This window comes from Simochromis diagramma, unplaced genomic scaffold (genome assembly GCF_900408965.1).
Source record: "Simochromis diagramma unplaced genomic scaffold, fSimDia1.1 OVJJ01000284.1, whole genome shotgun sequence".
NCBI lineage: Eukaryota > Metazoa > Chordata > Actinopteri > Cichliformes > Cichlidae > Simochromis > Simochromis diagramma.
In genome coordinates this window covers 1,001,698-1,014,842 of record NW_024386871.1, presented here as the reverse complement: position 1 = coordinate 1,014,842, position 13,145 = coordinate 1,001,698, and the positions used below count along the sequence as shown (strand labels likewise).

The following is a 13,145-nucleotide window of genomic DNA, read 5'->3' as shown; positions in this document are numbered from 1 at the left end:
CCGAAAACTGCTGTTAGTATATTTAAACTCAGTGAGTAAATTGCGTGATAAAATGTGGGAACTCAAAAAATATAGGAAGGAGACGATTTTGATGGACTTAACTGCTAAGTGATTTAAAAAGTTTTTGTGCTTCGTATTAAACTGAACTGTGTTTAAAAAACAGTGAAACCTTTGTAAAACTAACACCTGTTAGATCACCTATTTTGGACTTATGCTCACTTGCTACTTTGCCCCATTTAGTCAGTCTGGTACTGGGTGTACAGCCCCGTGCTGACAAAGCTAGCTCCTATTGGCTGGAAATTTAGCACTCCACTCTCAAAATATGGGCTCTTCTGTCTGGACAAACCAAAGTGGTAACAGCCATAAACTGAGCCTTCAGAACTGGAGTTCACAATGACTACCTCTGCCCTTTATGTACAATCTATACTTTCATGAAATGCCTCTAACAGTCTCCTTTTTTCTAGCTTCATACATAATTCATAAAGATTTAAAATATTCCGTTAAGTCTTCAACAACCAGCAATCATACACGCTAACAAAGTGTAGACACAATCATCCTTCTGAAGCGCTGCCTGTTCACCATATGTCCCACGGTGAATACATAACCTTTAATTTGTAATATATTATCCTCACTTGAGCCCCCTCGTGTAGCCCTCTGAATTATCCATCCCATCAATGCACCGAACAGCGATCCATGATGTGGCATCCACACTCGCTCTCCTTAAAATCGCAGTGTGTCAGCAAGAGGCCTGCTCCCCTTGTGTTAGTCACAAAGGCACAAAGGAGTCTGCCACAGTGACAGACTGGATGCTTCACACGGCGCTTGTGCCTCTGAGCGAGCGAGCGTGCTCATTTGCGTGCGCGCGGCTCTTTTTGTGGCGGTGGCAGTTTCATGTTAAGTTTCTTCCAGAGAAAGAGAGAAAGACAGCCATCATTGGGGCTCAGTTCTAAAAATAATACCCCAGTATGTCTTTGTACTGTTGTGCCATTCCTATTTTCTAAAGACAATAAGTTATTTATTTATTTATTTTACAGTGACTAGCAGAGCCCGGTGTCTAAAAACTCAATATGTTGCACTTATATTTATAGTGCCATTCCTCTGCTTTGACAAGCCATCATGTTTTGGCGAAGCACAATAAATTTTCTGCGTTTTAAAGGGCCCCCGTTTGACTGTGTTGTATTGAATTATCCAACATATAATATGTCTCGGTGACAAGCCATCAAACTAAAGAAATCCAACATTACAGAAATGGTGGCGGCAGCATTTCCCAACTCTTTGTGGCAGCATCACGGTCAGAGCTGTAAGTTGTCAAAATATGCAAGTATAAAGGGGGATTTAGGGGCCTTTTTTCAGCTTCTACAAGGCTGCGACTGAAGGTTTCTCTTAGACAGTGATAATGCTGTAGTTTTGCAGCAGTGACGAATGTGCTGTCTTTCATCAAGTGAAATCATGACACCACAAATTTTCTAGGTCAAGGCTGTTGACAATGTGAGTGGGAAAAGAGAGGAGAGGTGAAATCAAAGGGTGAGGAAGAGACGTAAAGGGAAAAGCGAGAGGAAGACACGAAGACCAAAGTCTGAGACTGAGATTGACTACGTGTGTGTGTGTGTGCGTGTGTGTGTGTTTTCATGTGCGTCAGCTCCGTTGTTCCTTTTAACACAGCGGACCCGTGCTTCCATTCACGACAACAACAGCAAGAAAAAAAAAAACAACAGGAGAAAAAAAAGCAGCCTGATACCACCGAGGCATTGGTTACACTTGTGCACACATCTAATCCCAAATATCTGCTCCTGTGAGGCTTTGTGGACTCACTTGGCCTCAAAATGTCCACCTTGTATTTCTCTCTGCTTTTCTTTTATTATCAGATTACTGGTTCACTACCTGTGGTTGAGCAGTCTTCTGTTCTCTGTAGCTGCTGTTGGATTTCCAGCCACTTGGAGGAGCAGTTACTGCTTTCAAATGTATTTCTGTCCACATAGCAACATAAATTTTAATATGGCTTTAGCTAGTTTAACTATGCTTTTCATCAACTCGCAAGTGAAGCATCTTGTAGCCAGCTGGTACAACGTGTCCTTTCTATGGTGAGGGGAAGATAAAAACGAGGTTTATTGAAGGTCAACAACCTCTTTATTTAAAACCATGCTATGACAACTATGTGTAGCATTATATTGTAAATGGTAAAATGGCCTGTATTTGTATAGCGCTTTACTTAGTCCCTAAGGACCCCAAAGCGCTTTACACTGCATTCAGTCATTCACCCATTTATACACTGGTGATGGCAAGCTACGTTGTAGCCAGTGGCGGTCCTAGCCTGTTTGGCGCCCTGGGCGAACACTCCCTCTGCCCCCCCCCCACACACACACACACAGACAAAACATATTAAGGATTGTACATTAACATAAAGCTGTTGTACACACACACACATATGAAGAGAGAGAGAGTATGCATAGTATGCAAACGGCTACCAAACAGCCATCATAATTCGTCATACAATGAGAACAGGACAAATCAACAATTGACAATGACTAATTAATATTAAAATCTGTAACATAATGTATTGTTTGATTTAATTGAGACTTTAAATAATCAAACTGTAAATTTTAAATTGTTATTGATCCCTTTATCCCTAGTCCTAAAGTGTATATTTATTTTCTTACTCTTCTTATATATATTGTTTGTTTACTTGCACTGCTGTAACTGGAGCCTCACCGTCTCGTCTCTTTATATACTGGACTGTAGCGGAGATGACAATAAAGTTTACTTTGACTTCAGCAGCAAGCAGGTGCACCGAGGGCTCTCTCGCTCACTCTTCCTGTATAGAATTTCGAAAAAACATCGGTGCAAATTATAAGTCTGTATTATAATGTCTGGTGTTTTCGTGTTTGTTGGTTTGTTTTTATTTTGTTTTATTTTGCGAGTTGGTTATTGGATGCTGCTCCAGCCGGTCAGAGAATCCCCCGCCGCCCCGCCCTCTCCTCTCTGCACCGCAAGCAGCAGGCGCACCTCGCAAACGAAGGGCGCCCTTACTCCCAGGAAATGGGCGATAGAAAACCGATCGGTGCCTATGCCATTCCCAATATGCGCTGGCTGACGTCGGGGCAGCATGAGTACGAGCATTTTCTTTTTTTTTTTTGCCAATGCCCGTGATGCCGCCCCCCACCACGATGCCGCCCCGGGCAACCGCCCGTGTCGGCCGTATCTAAAACCGCTACTGATTGTAGCCACAGCTGCCCTGGGGCGCACTGACCGAGGTGAGGCTGCCGGACACTGGCGCCACCGGGCCCTCTGACCACCACCAATAGGCAACGGGTGAAGTGTCTTGTCTAAGGACACAATGACCGAGACTGTCAGAGCCAGGGCTCGAACCGGCAACCTTCCGTTGCCGGTTCAAGTGAATAGCAAAGTGAATAGCAACGATGTTAACCCTACTAATGCCATAAGCACCTCCCAGCTTAATAATTGCATAGCTACTGCCTTATCCCATAGCTAGTGTAGCATTAGCTAAATTGGCTAATGTAGCTTCACCTACCTTAGCTAATGCTACTAACTCATCGTTTCACTATGCAGGTAAATTTATGCAAGTTTCCCAAAATATCTAAGTCTCGTATCTTAATGAGATTCAAAATCAATATTTGGGTACGACCTCAAGTTTTATCCCTCCATAAGAGTTAACGTATTGCATAGTATTATAAATTAGCTGAGGTGACACGTAGCAGAAAGCCAGAACCACAGTGGGCACAAATCTGTCACTCAAAGCACCCAAGCCTCTAATAATACATAATTTTAAGCCATAACAAAGTGTAAATGATGAGTTATTTAAAAAATAAAATCCTGTCCACATAGCCCATTTTTGACACCAATCAAAAATGACAGAATTAGCTATAGAGATCAGTTTTTATTTTTGCTTTAAAGTAGGCATTTAAAATAGAAGCTAGTGGAAAGAGAAGTGACCAGTAGATTTCATTGAGGTTGGTAGTAAATTGCAAGCCTGTCCTTTTTCCAGTGTCACTGCTGGAAACATGCGATGAAAGCTCGCTAACGTTACTTGTCCTAAAAAAAATTTCTGATACTGATTGTTTTTATTATTGAGACATAAAGCCTCAAAGCTAAGGTGTTACACGTGAGAAAGGATTTGGGTTTTTTTTCTCTTTAATAGCAGATCACAGATAATCCTTATTTATAATAAATGAGCAGCAGGTGCACTTCAAAACATTATAACAGACCAGGTCAGCAACATCCGGCCAATGCTTTACAATAAAACATTAAGTAGACGCAGGACACTCTCAACACTCTGCTCTGTGACGCTTTCCTCACTTTAGGTTAATGACTTTCTCTTCAAATATATTGCACATTGTTCACCTGCTCAGAATCTTTGTGCAATAAATTACTTTTATGAAGAGGAATGTAGGTTCTTCAATTACCTTCCTTTGAAAGGAGGTTTTGGTGTGCATAAATAAGCGCGGAGCTGACAGTAGCAGACACCAAAAATACTCTAAGGGGCGAAGCACCTAATTTAGCAACTAAGAAACTGGAGAGCAAAAGCTAAAATCCATAAAGAGGAATCCAGCAACCTCGAGCGGAACTTTGACACGGTGATATTTTATCATCGAGGCAGCTCTTGACACAAACACACCTTCAGTAATAAAGCGTCACTAAAGGAAATGGGGAAGTGAGCCAAGGAAGTCATGAGGTCTGTCGTCTCAGGTTTTGAAGTGAATTCATTACGCACAAAGAGAGATGCTCGGCTGGATACAAATATTCAGATATTTTTAAATAGATTTATAATATGAATAACATCTTAATAAGCATAAAAGTTCAGCTAATGGCCATTAGGTTGGTATTCATCACTAGCATAATGCCAGCCTGCGGGATGTATGCTCAAAAAATGAAAACACTGCTGTGCCAGATGTGACTGTGAACACAAATAAATACAAATTGTACATTTTCTTACCTGTGACTCAAAACTCATGGCTTAGGTTTGATCTTATGGAGTGCTCAGTGCTCATCTAACCAGTTAGTATCTCTTAAAACTGCATCTGAAACAATATCCACGTGACATGACGGCGTTATGCTGTTGTTGCAGCATTTCAATTTTGTCTCCCACATCTGCGTCTCCTCGTGTAGCCCTACTGTTGTTGCACCGTTCTGCCTGTTTTTGCTGATAGATTGTGCTTTTGAGCTGCTGAGCAGACTCTTTTAAGACAACAAGGTCAGCCCATTAGGCAGTGCTTCAGAGCGATGTTGAATGTGTCGAATGTGGGGATTATTGGGTGAGACTTTGCAGGCTGTGTACACTCACTGCGAAGTGAGTTTAGCTGAAGGGGACTCCATGCAGATAAGAGCAGTTTTTATACACCAGAGTATAATAATAAGCTCCTGTGGGCTTAATAGAGAAAATCGTGTTTGGCAGGGGCTAAATCTTGATAACACTAAAATGTACTTAGTTTTGTTCTTTCTTTCTTTTTTTTGTTGTTGTTATGAGTCAAGCCTGGCTTTTTGTTTAGCTGTTCATTGAGTGCTTAAATTTAATTATAACATTTCCTGTGGAGAGGCAAATGTTTGCCCTGGTTTTGTGTGTGGAGTTTTTCAGATTTTCAGAGCACTGTTCACTGTCTTATAATTGTCTTTGTAATTGATTTTGGGGGCATATGAGGTTCAATTAAAGCAAAAGAAAAGCTGCTCTGCGTGACTCCTGCGCAGGCTGTGTGCTTTTGAGTGCTCACATGTGCCTATATATCTATTTATATTTGAGTTAGTGCACATCATCTTCACAAAGTGTGCTATACCGACTGAGTTGTCCTTCTGTGACACTGTGTCGTTTCACTTGAACGCCTGATCGGTCCATCTCTCCAGGCAGTATGACGTCTTCCTCCCCAGGAGGGCTTTTAGCGTGCGTTTGTCGTGTGTGTGCGTGTGCGTGTCGGCGTGTTGTTTTGCTGTGCTTCCTTAACTGTGAGTATGACACACCCAGCTGTACCTTCTGGCTTTCTTTGAGATACACGTAGGAGCACACTTGTGTGTCTTTGTGAGGACTCTTAGAACCTGGTATCACCATGTTTGTCCCCAGGACTGTCACTGGAGCTGTTTTTGTGACATAATAGCTTCCTGGTTGATTTTTTTTTTTTTTTTTAAATCATTAGTGTTTTAAAAATAAAAAAACATTCCTGTTAAGCCTTCCAGTGCTCATCCTGGTCTTCATTAATACTTCAATTTAGATTCTAAAGTTTCTTTGGTCTAATGTTAATATTTGTTTTTATTTCATAGGTTACACCTTGTGGATGTAGACAGACAAGTATCCTTTTGACTGACCTATTCTATTTCTTGTATAGATTTAACTTATGGGTTTTCCATAAAAGAACAGATTTATTTTTTTTGTCTAAACCAGCAGTCCCCAACCCTTTTTTGTGCGACGGACCAGTTAATGTCTGATAATATTTTCACGGACCGGCCTTTAAGGTGTCACGGATAAATACAACAAAATAAAACAAGTGCCAGTACCAAAAAAAGAAGATTTATTCATAACACACGGGAAAAAACCCAGGGAAACTGTGAGTTAACGATAAAAATGATAAAAACCCTGAAAACCATAAATTTCACACCCGAGCCTCAACTCTCGCGATCCGGTACCAAACGACTCATGGACTGGTACCGGTCCGTGGCCCGGAAGTTGGGGACCACTGATCTAAACCAAAGAACAACTGAGAAAAAAAACCTCTACTAAGTCCAAAATATAAATCTACAAGAATAATTCTACATTTATTATTCAGCACAGAATAAAAACCTGTCGTATGGCTAAAATCCTGTCTTTGACCCATTGATGGTACAGAATAATATACAAATGAAGCCATCATAGATGCACATTATGTCTGACTTCATTATGTCTGCCTGTAGTTTGCCTCAGACAAAACACTTTTGTTGATGAGTTTTGTCAAACATTTGGGTCGTTCTGCGTTTCAGAAAGGAGGATTATTCAGGGTATGCTCATAAGCTAACAACTTGTGACAGTAAGTTGTTAGTTTCACAGAAAGCGCTGCACTTCACTAAGATGGTACTCTTGAGGTTTCATAACTGGACTTCACATGGCTGACGTCATTGTAGCTACCTCCATCTTTTATACCATCTGAGTCATTCATCCGGTACGACCACAGCAGTCTTTAAGGAGACTTTGATTTGCAAGTCCACGAAATCAGAACAACGTGATTGGGCAGCTGTGCTGATGGTGTGTGAGCCCAGTCCCCAAATGGCGCTCAAAGGTGTGGTTAGTTTCATGTACGATTTACAGAAGTTTCCTGGTGCAGTCGATTCATTTCAAAAATCAAGCGCAAAAAAACATCCTCTTTTTTGGCATTAAATATCAGCACAGTTGATATTAAATTGTGTGACGTGAATGTTAGTAAATCAGTTTGTGCGCTTGATTTAAATAGTCCCCTCCCTATTTTGGGCTTTGAGAAAGGAGCTCCCAGAAATACATATGTAACTGGGGCAGCTGCCTAAATTTCAAGGATCTCCACCTCTTACATGCAGTCTTGTAAATCTAGACCCTAGTGAGGTAAACACATCGATACAACCCCCTTGGCCCCCTACCAAAACAATGACCAACTCTCAAAACTGCCCTTTGAAGTTGAGACATGTGTGCCATCAGTGCTATAGGGAGGTGCCACATATATGTGCGCACACTGCCATGTGAATCGGGACTAACTGCAGTCTTTTGGCAGTAGGACACACTATGCCAATTAGCAGAAGATGAACTAACCACACTTCCCATTTGACCACTGGTACGCACACATAAAGAAAGAGAGGGAAAGAAAAGGTTGCAAAACAGGGAAATTACTTCTAATCCGGGGGCCTGTGATGAAAATACTTTTAACTTCTCCCTCGTGGGCCACAACAAGGATTTAACAACCTCTTTGACTGCTACTATATCGCACAGATTTACCTGCTGTTTCCTCTGCTGTAAAATGGCTTTTGCTTTCGTTCATCGGTGTACAGGGCTGGTTGAAGAGCTGCACCACTGCGGGGGAGGAAGGCACACTGCGATCACAACCTCCAATATGTCAAAAGTAATTAGGCTGTTCGGCGAGTATACCCTATTATGTGCAGAGAGGTGTGTGCTGTTAATTAGACTGATGAGGAGATTCTCTAATAAGCCCAGCATAGACCATCAAACACATGTCTCGTTTTGTTCTGATTAGACTTCTTTTCTCATTGAAACTGGGAATTCGCAAAGCATGTTTGCTAATGCACTGCAGTTTATTAAGTGGTTTTGTGCAAATATATGAATGATTAGTGAAGTATTGATCGGTCTGTTGAAAGAAGTTTAATAGGCAAATATTGTGGTATTTGATAGTTAATAGAGGCCACATAATTATAGCTTCCTTGCTGTTCCTTGTCAGACTTAACAGGATGTTAAATATGTTTTGGTTTTTCGACTGTTGACGGAGAAAACAAGTCATCATGTCGAGATTTAATTTGAATGTTGCACCAATCTAAAGTGATTCGCTCTATATTTACATGCACGCTTATCTTCAAGCACTGCTTTGTAATCATTTTGCAGTGAGCAAGACAAAATGGCATAAAATGATGAATCGCGGGGACCCACAGGTGTTTCTGGGTGCAAAAGTACAATCAATTTTTCAATAAATGCATTTGCCAGTAAAGTCTGTGGGTAGAATGCTAACCTTTCCTGTGAGTGTGCCACTAAAACCTTCCTTTAAAGCAGGTTGGTGGTAGTGTGGTGCCAATGCAGTGCCACCGTATTCAATTCTTAAAGCAAAGCCTTGAATAAGGTCCCTTGTTGCAAGACTTTGCTGGAAGGTAAGGCTGCATGAGCCGTTCCAACATCTCTTCTGTCATTATTGTGGATTTGTCTCATTGTGTCTTTTTTTTTTCTTCTTTTCAGTTTTTTTCCCACCTAAACTTCAAAGTTTCTTGCAGGTAAAAATATGCATGGTAGAAATAAACTGCTGTAGATCACTCTTTGAAAATCTTTGTTGACAGCGTGCCACTAAACGCACCGAAGCTACAAATTAGACAGTGACACTTGTCGTCGTTTAAATGAGCTTTGGTCCAAGAATTTGATAGTCGGCTACATTTTTCGCGTGACAAGCGTTTCATTTCCCAAAACGACCTTCTCTCCCAAGGGAGAGAGCTGAAAAAAGGGGGTTCTGCTTTAATTAGGCTAGCTCGCTCGCAAAACATAAAAAAACAAAACAAAAAGAGTAGAGTAGTGGAGGGATGAAAGATGGAGAGGTAGAATGCAGGAGAGGATGAAGGTGCGGAAAGTGTGAGGAGGAGGAGGAGAGCAGATAATGAGAGGCAGGGTGACAGTATGAAAGAGTGCAAAAGGAAGAGAGCGTGTCAAGAATCAAGGGGGGGTTGTTTGCCTGCGGCCGCCTCATGGTGTGATGTCGCTGAATCTTCTCACCGTGTTTTATTACAAGGGGCTCGGTGTTGGGGTCGGTGTTGTCAGCATGCCAGCTAACTTATGTTGGCTCGTGCGTCTCGGCGTGTCCGCTCGCACCGTGTCAACGTTCATTTTTGCATGCAGTGGCTGAGTTCATGCCACGAATGACACAGGAGATGAGAAGGAACCCAACTTACCTACATAACGGCGGGGTGGGGCTCGGCGGTTTCTCTTGTTCCACTTCCTCTGAGAGCAACACGGAGCACCTTTAATGATTTGAATAAGTCTACCCCCCAGTTTGCTGCGGTCATGGTCAACTGTATTTCCTGTAACAAGCGTTAGTTACCAGGAAAGTGGAGTGGCATAAAAATTTCAGGCATGCTTTCCATTACACTGATTTGCTGCAGACTTTACACGGGGGTCAGTTTGTCATCAGCTTTAAGATCCTTTATTTTTAAATACTATTTTTCCTTCGTTCTTTATGTTGCTTTCTATTTACAGTATTGCAGTAACATTATTTGTTGACATGCTAAATATTTAATGAAATATATCTGTCATTCTCCAATTTCACAGCTCGCCAGGCTTTGCATTCATGCGACAGGGCAATACATAAAACTGATTCTTAGAGCTGCTCACATAGCCATTTTTCACCATTAACACAGTGGGATCTATAGCATGAAGACGTATTATGACCTGTTTAACAGCGAGCGTTGCCATCTGGGCTTTGCTGTCGTGTAGCTTTGCTTACGGCGACTCTCGCGCTGTAATTCTTGGGTTTCTTTGTTGCAATGTGAGAAGGTACGGTCAGCGTTGTGAAGTGTGTTACTGTGTCGGTGTGTCGTCCAGCAGTGATTTAATCGGCGTGCCAGGAAAAAAAATGGAGGTTAGAGCTGATGGTGTAGTTTCAGTGGGACGCATGAAGTCATTAGTAACATCCAGATCAGCTGAACGCTACTTCCATACATTCGCCTAATGAAGTCGTTTATTTGATTGCTGTTCCCGCTGCTGACTTATTACACCTGTATGCAATTATTCTTTAATATATGCTAACTGCCAATTTGAGGCAGCAACATGTTAAATTGATGCAATCATTTATTTCTGAAAAGGAATTACAGTTTTTAAAAATGCGCATAAAATCACCAGATATGCATACAACAGTGTGTGTGTGTGTGTGTGCGCGCGCGCGTTTCTTTGCATTTTCTTTTTTTTAGCAGGAAATTAAATCACTGGTGAATCAAAGAACATGATTACAGGGATGCAAAAGTCATATGAAAGTGTGGTATTGTCAGAGAGAAGCAGAAAGAAGTCCTGCTTATTGATTTACACCAATGCTCTTAATGACTGCATAGCACACCCACAAAAGTCAAAATAAATAGCTTCCATGGCTTCCTGGATATCTTCTAATGCTGTTGATGAATAGTTTTTTGCCTCTTATTCAAAAAAAGCTCTTACAAATCTGCCTTTCTAAAAATTATTATTATTATTATCTATTAGATTTTAAGGTTTTCAAATGCAAAATCCTTTGAGGCAAATCTTGCCACTTCTCCGTCTTGGCAACAGCTCTGGGCTCTTCTGTCAGGCCATTATTTTTTCTGCCAAGCATGTAGTTGCGTCAGAGCAAGAACACAACTGGACATGTTTCCCAGTTTTGCTCTTATAAAGAGGACCAGCAGATTTTTTTAGACTAGTGCTGGGTTATGTGTTTGGTGTTACCCAAAGATTTCCCCCTCAGGATTCTTTCAATGACAAGTCTTTCTGGTTATATTTTAAAATTTTGTTTTCTTTTATTTTCTTGAATAGTCAGGCCCCATCTTATCTCAAAGACCTTGTAATGTCACATCTCACCAGTAGAGCACTTTGGTCTTGGGCTGCTGGATTACTTGTTTTCTAGAGTATTTACAAGTAGAATGGGAGGCAGAGCCTTTGGCTTTCAGGGCCTCTCCTGTGGAAACAGCTTTCAGTTTGGATTCAGGATTAAGATTAGGTTTAAAACATTCCTTTTTAATAAAGCTTATAGTTAGGGCTTGATCTGGTGACCCAGATCCCTCCCTTAGTCATCATGCTGAAATAGGCCTAGGCTGCTTTGGGTTCCCATGATCCACTGACTGTTTCTTCTTCACTTACTTCTTTTTATACTTTCTACCTGTGTACACACCACTCTGTATTTAATCATTAGTTATTATTAATCTCTGGCTCTTTCTCATAGTGTGTCTTTAGTCCTGATTCCTCCATCGCATCCAGCTAGTTGCAGCAGATGGTTACCCCTCCCTGAGCCTTGTTCTGCTGTAGGTTACTTCCTGTTAAAAGGGGATTTTTCCTTCACCGAGTGCTTGCTCATAGGGTGTCATTTGATTTTGGGGGTTTATTTGTTATTTACTGGTATTGAGGCGACGGTTGTTGTGATTTGGTGCGTTACAAATACAAGTGAATTGAGTTGAATATATCTGCTAACTTCATTGTGTCCTTAATTAGTTACTAACAGTTCTAGTTCTGGTGCATTTGCCTCATTCAGGTGGTTAACTCTGAATTTCAATCTACAACTAGAAAATCAAAGAAAACACAAAAGTCCAATTTCCCATTCGGGACTTGGGAATGGTTTCATTTTCAGTGACAGTTATATTATATGTTATCCAGCTGCTACATCAATCAAATCTTTCTTCTGTCATTCGTGACTTAATAAAGCTTCAGACAGCGACTGTCGTTGTAATCATAAATGTGAAATATTAGATATGCTGCCTTTTCCATGATAGAATTACATTTCCACATACTGTCAAAGCTAAATAATGCAATATGGGATAAAGTCATTTGTGTACATAATGAACACTGAGTAATGAGGGTGTGTTCTTCCTTGGCACTGCCTAATGTGATTAGGCAGGCTATCTGCTTTGAACATAACTGTTTTCTGTTACGCAGAGGTTCGAATAAAACCTGGATTAACCGGATTACCTTCATCATTATGTCCTGTCATTGTGGCTTGTGTTCAAACTAGATTAACATACCCAGGGGTCGTTTGTTTTTTGTTGTTGTTGTTTTTTGCGCCTCTTTATCTCTTTATCACAGGTGCACAGAACAGACAGAGCATTGCAGAAATGGTCAGAAGTAGGGCTTTATGAATATGAATATGAATGGTACATATCACAAAGCAGTGCTGAAAGTTGTCATCTGAGCTGACTATTAATTAAATCCATACCTGTCCTTCTGGTGCAGCCTCCTCTTTTCAGCCCTTTCTCTCTCTCTCTGTCTCTTTTTGTCTGACAGAGACAGTGATGGATACAAGGACGGCGACAGCTGAGCTTGGCTGGATATCGTTCCCTGCCAATGGAGTAAGAACAATGTGCAAAGGTGTACTCTGTGTGTGTGTGTGTGTGTGTGTGTGTGTGTGTGTGTGTGTGTGTGTGTGTGTGTGTGTGTGTGTGTGTGTGTGTGTGTCCGTGCGCCCTTGGGAAAAAACTGTTTGAGTACACTTTACAGTGGTCCATTAATGAGTCTGTCAAATTCCTAATTACAGTAGCAAGGTGACACCAATTAACCACTACTGATATAAATAGAATGCATTCCAAAAGATCAGTGAGGTGCATCACACGGGAGTCCGCAGCAGCCGAATAGAATAGAATAGAATAGAATAGAATAGAATAGAATGGGTTTTTCCATCTAAATTGAGCTCCTTGGCTGTTTAAATTCTGGCTTGGCGACTGGCCGGTCACAGTGGTCTGCTGTGTGCGTTTGAGGTGAGTGACTCTAA

General features: G+C 41.2%; 1 protein-coding gene across 3 annotated transcripts in view; it reads left to right on the top strand.

Annotated features, from left to right (window-relative positions):
- The window catches only part of LOC120733382 (ephrin type-B receptor 1-like), a 127,356-nt gene that overhangs the window by 25,747 nt on the left and 88,464 nt on the right, over positions 1-13,145 (top strand). For all 3 annotated transcript variants that reach the window (XR_005695812.1, XM_040031503.1, XM_040031504.1), the window contains exon 2: positions 12,662-12,726. Coding sequence is in view for 2 of the 3 variants with exons in the window: in XM_040031503.1 (XP_039887437.1) it covers positions 12,662-12,726 (65 nt within the window). In the remaining variant the exon portion in view is untranslated. The remainder of the gene's footprint in view (positions 1-12,661; positions 12,727-13,145) is intronic.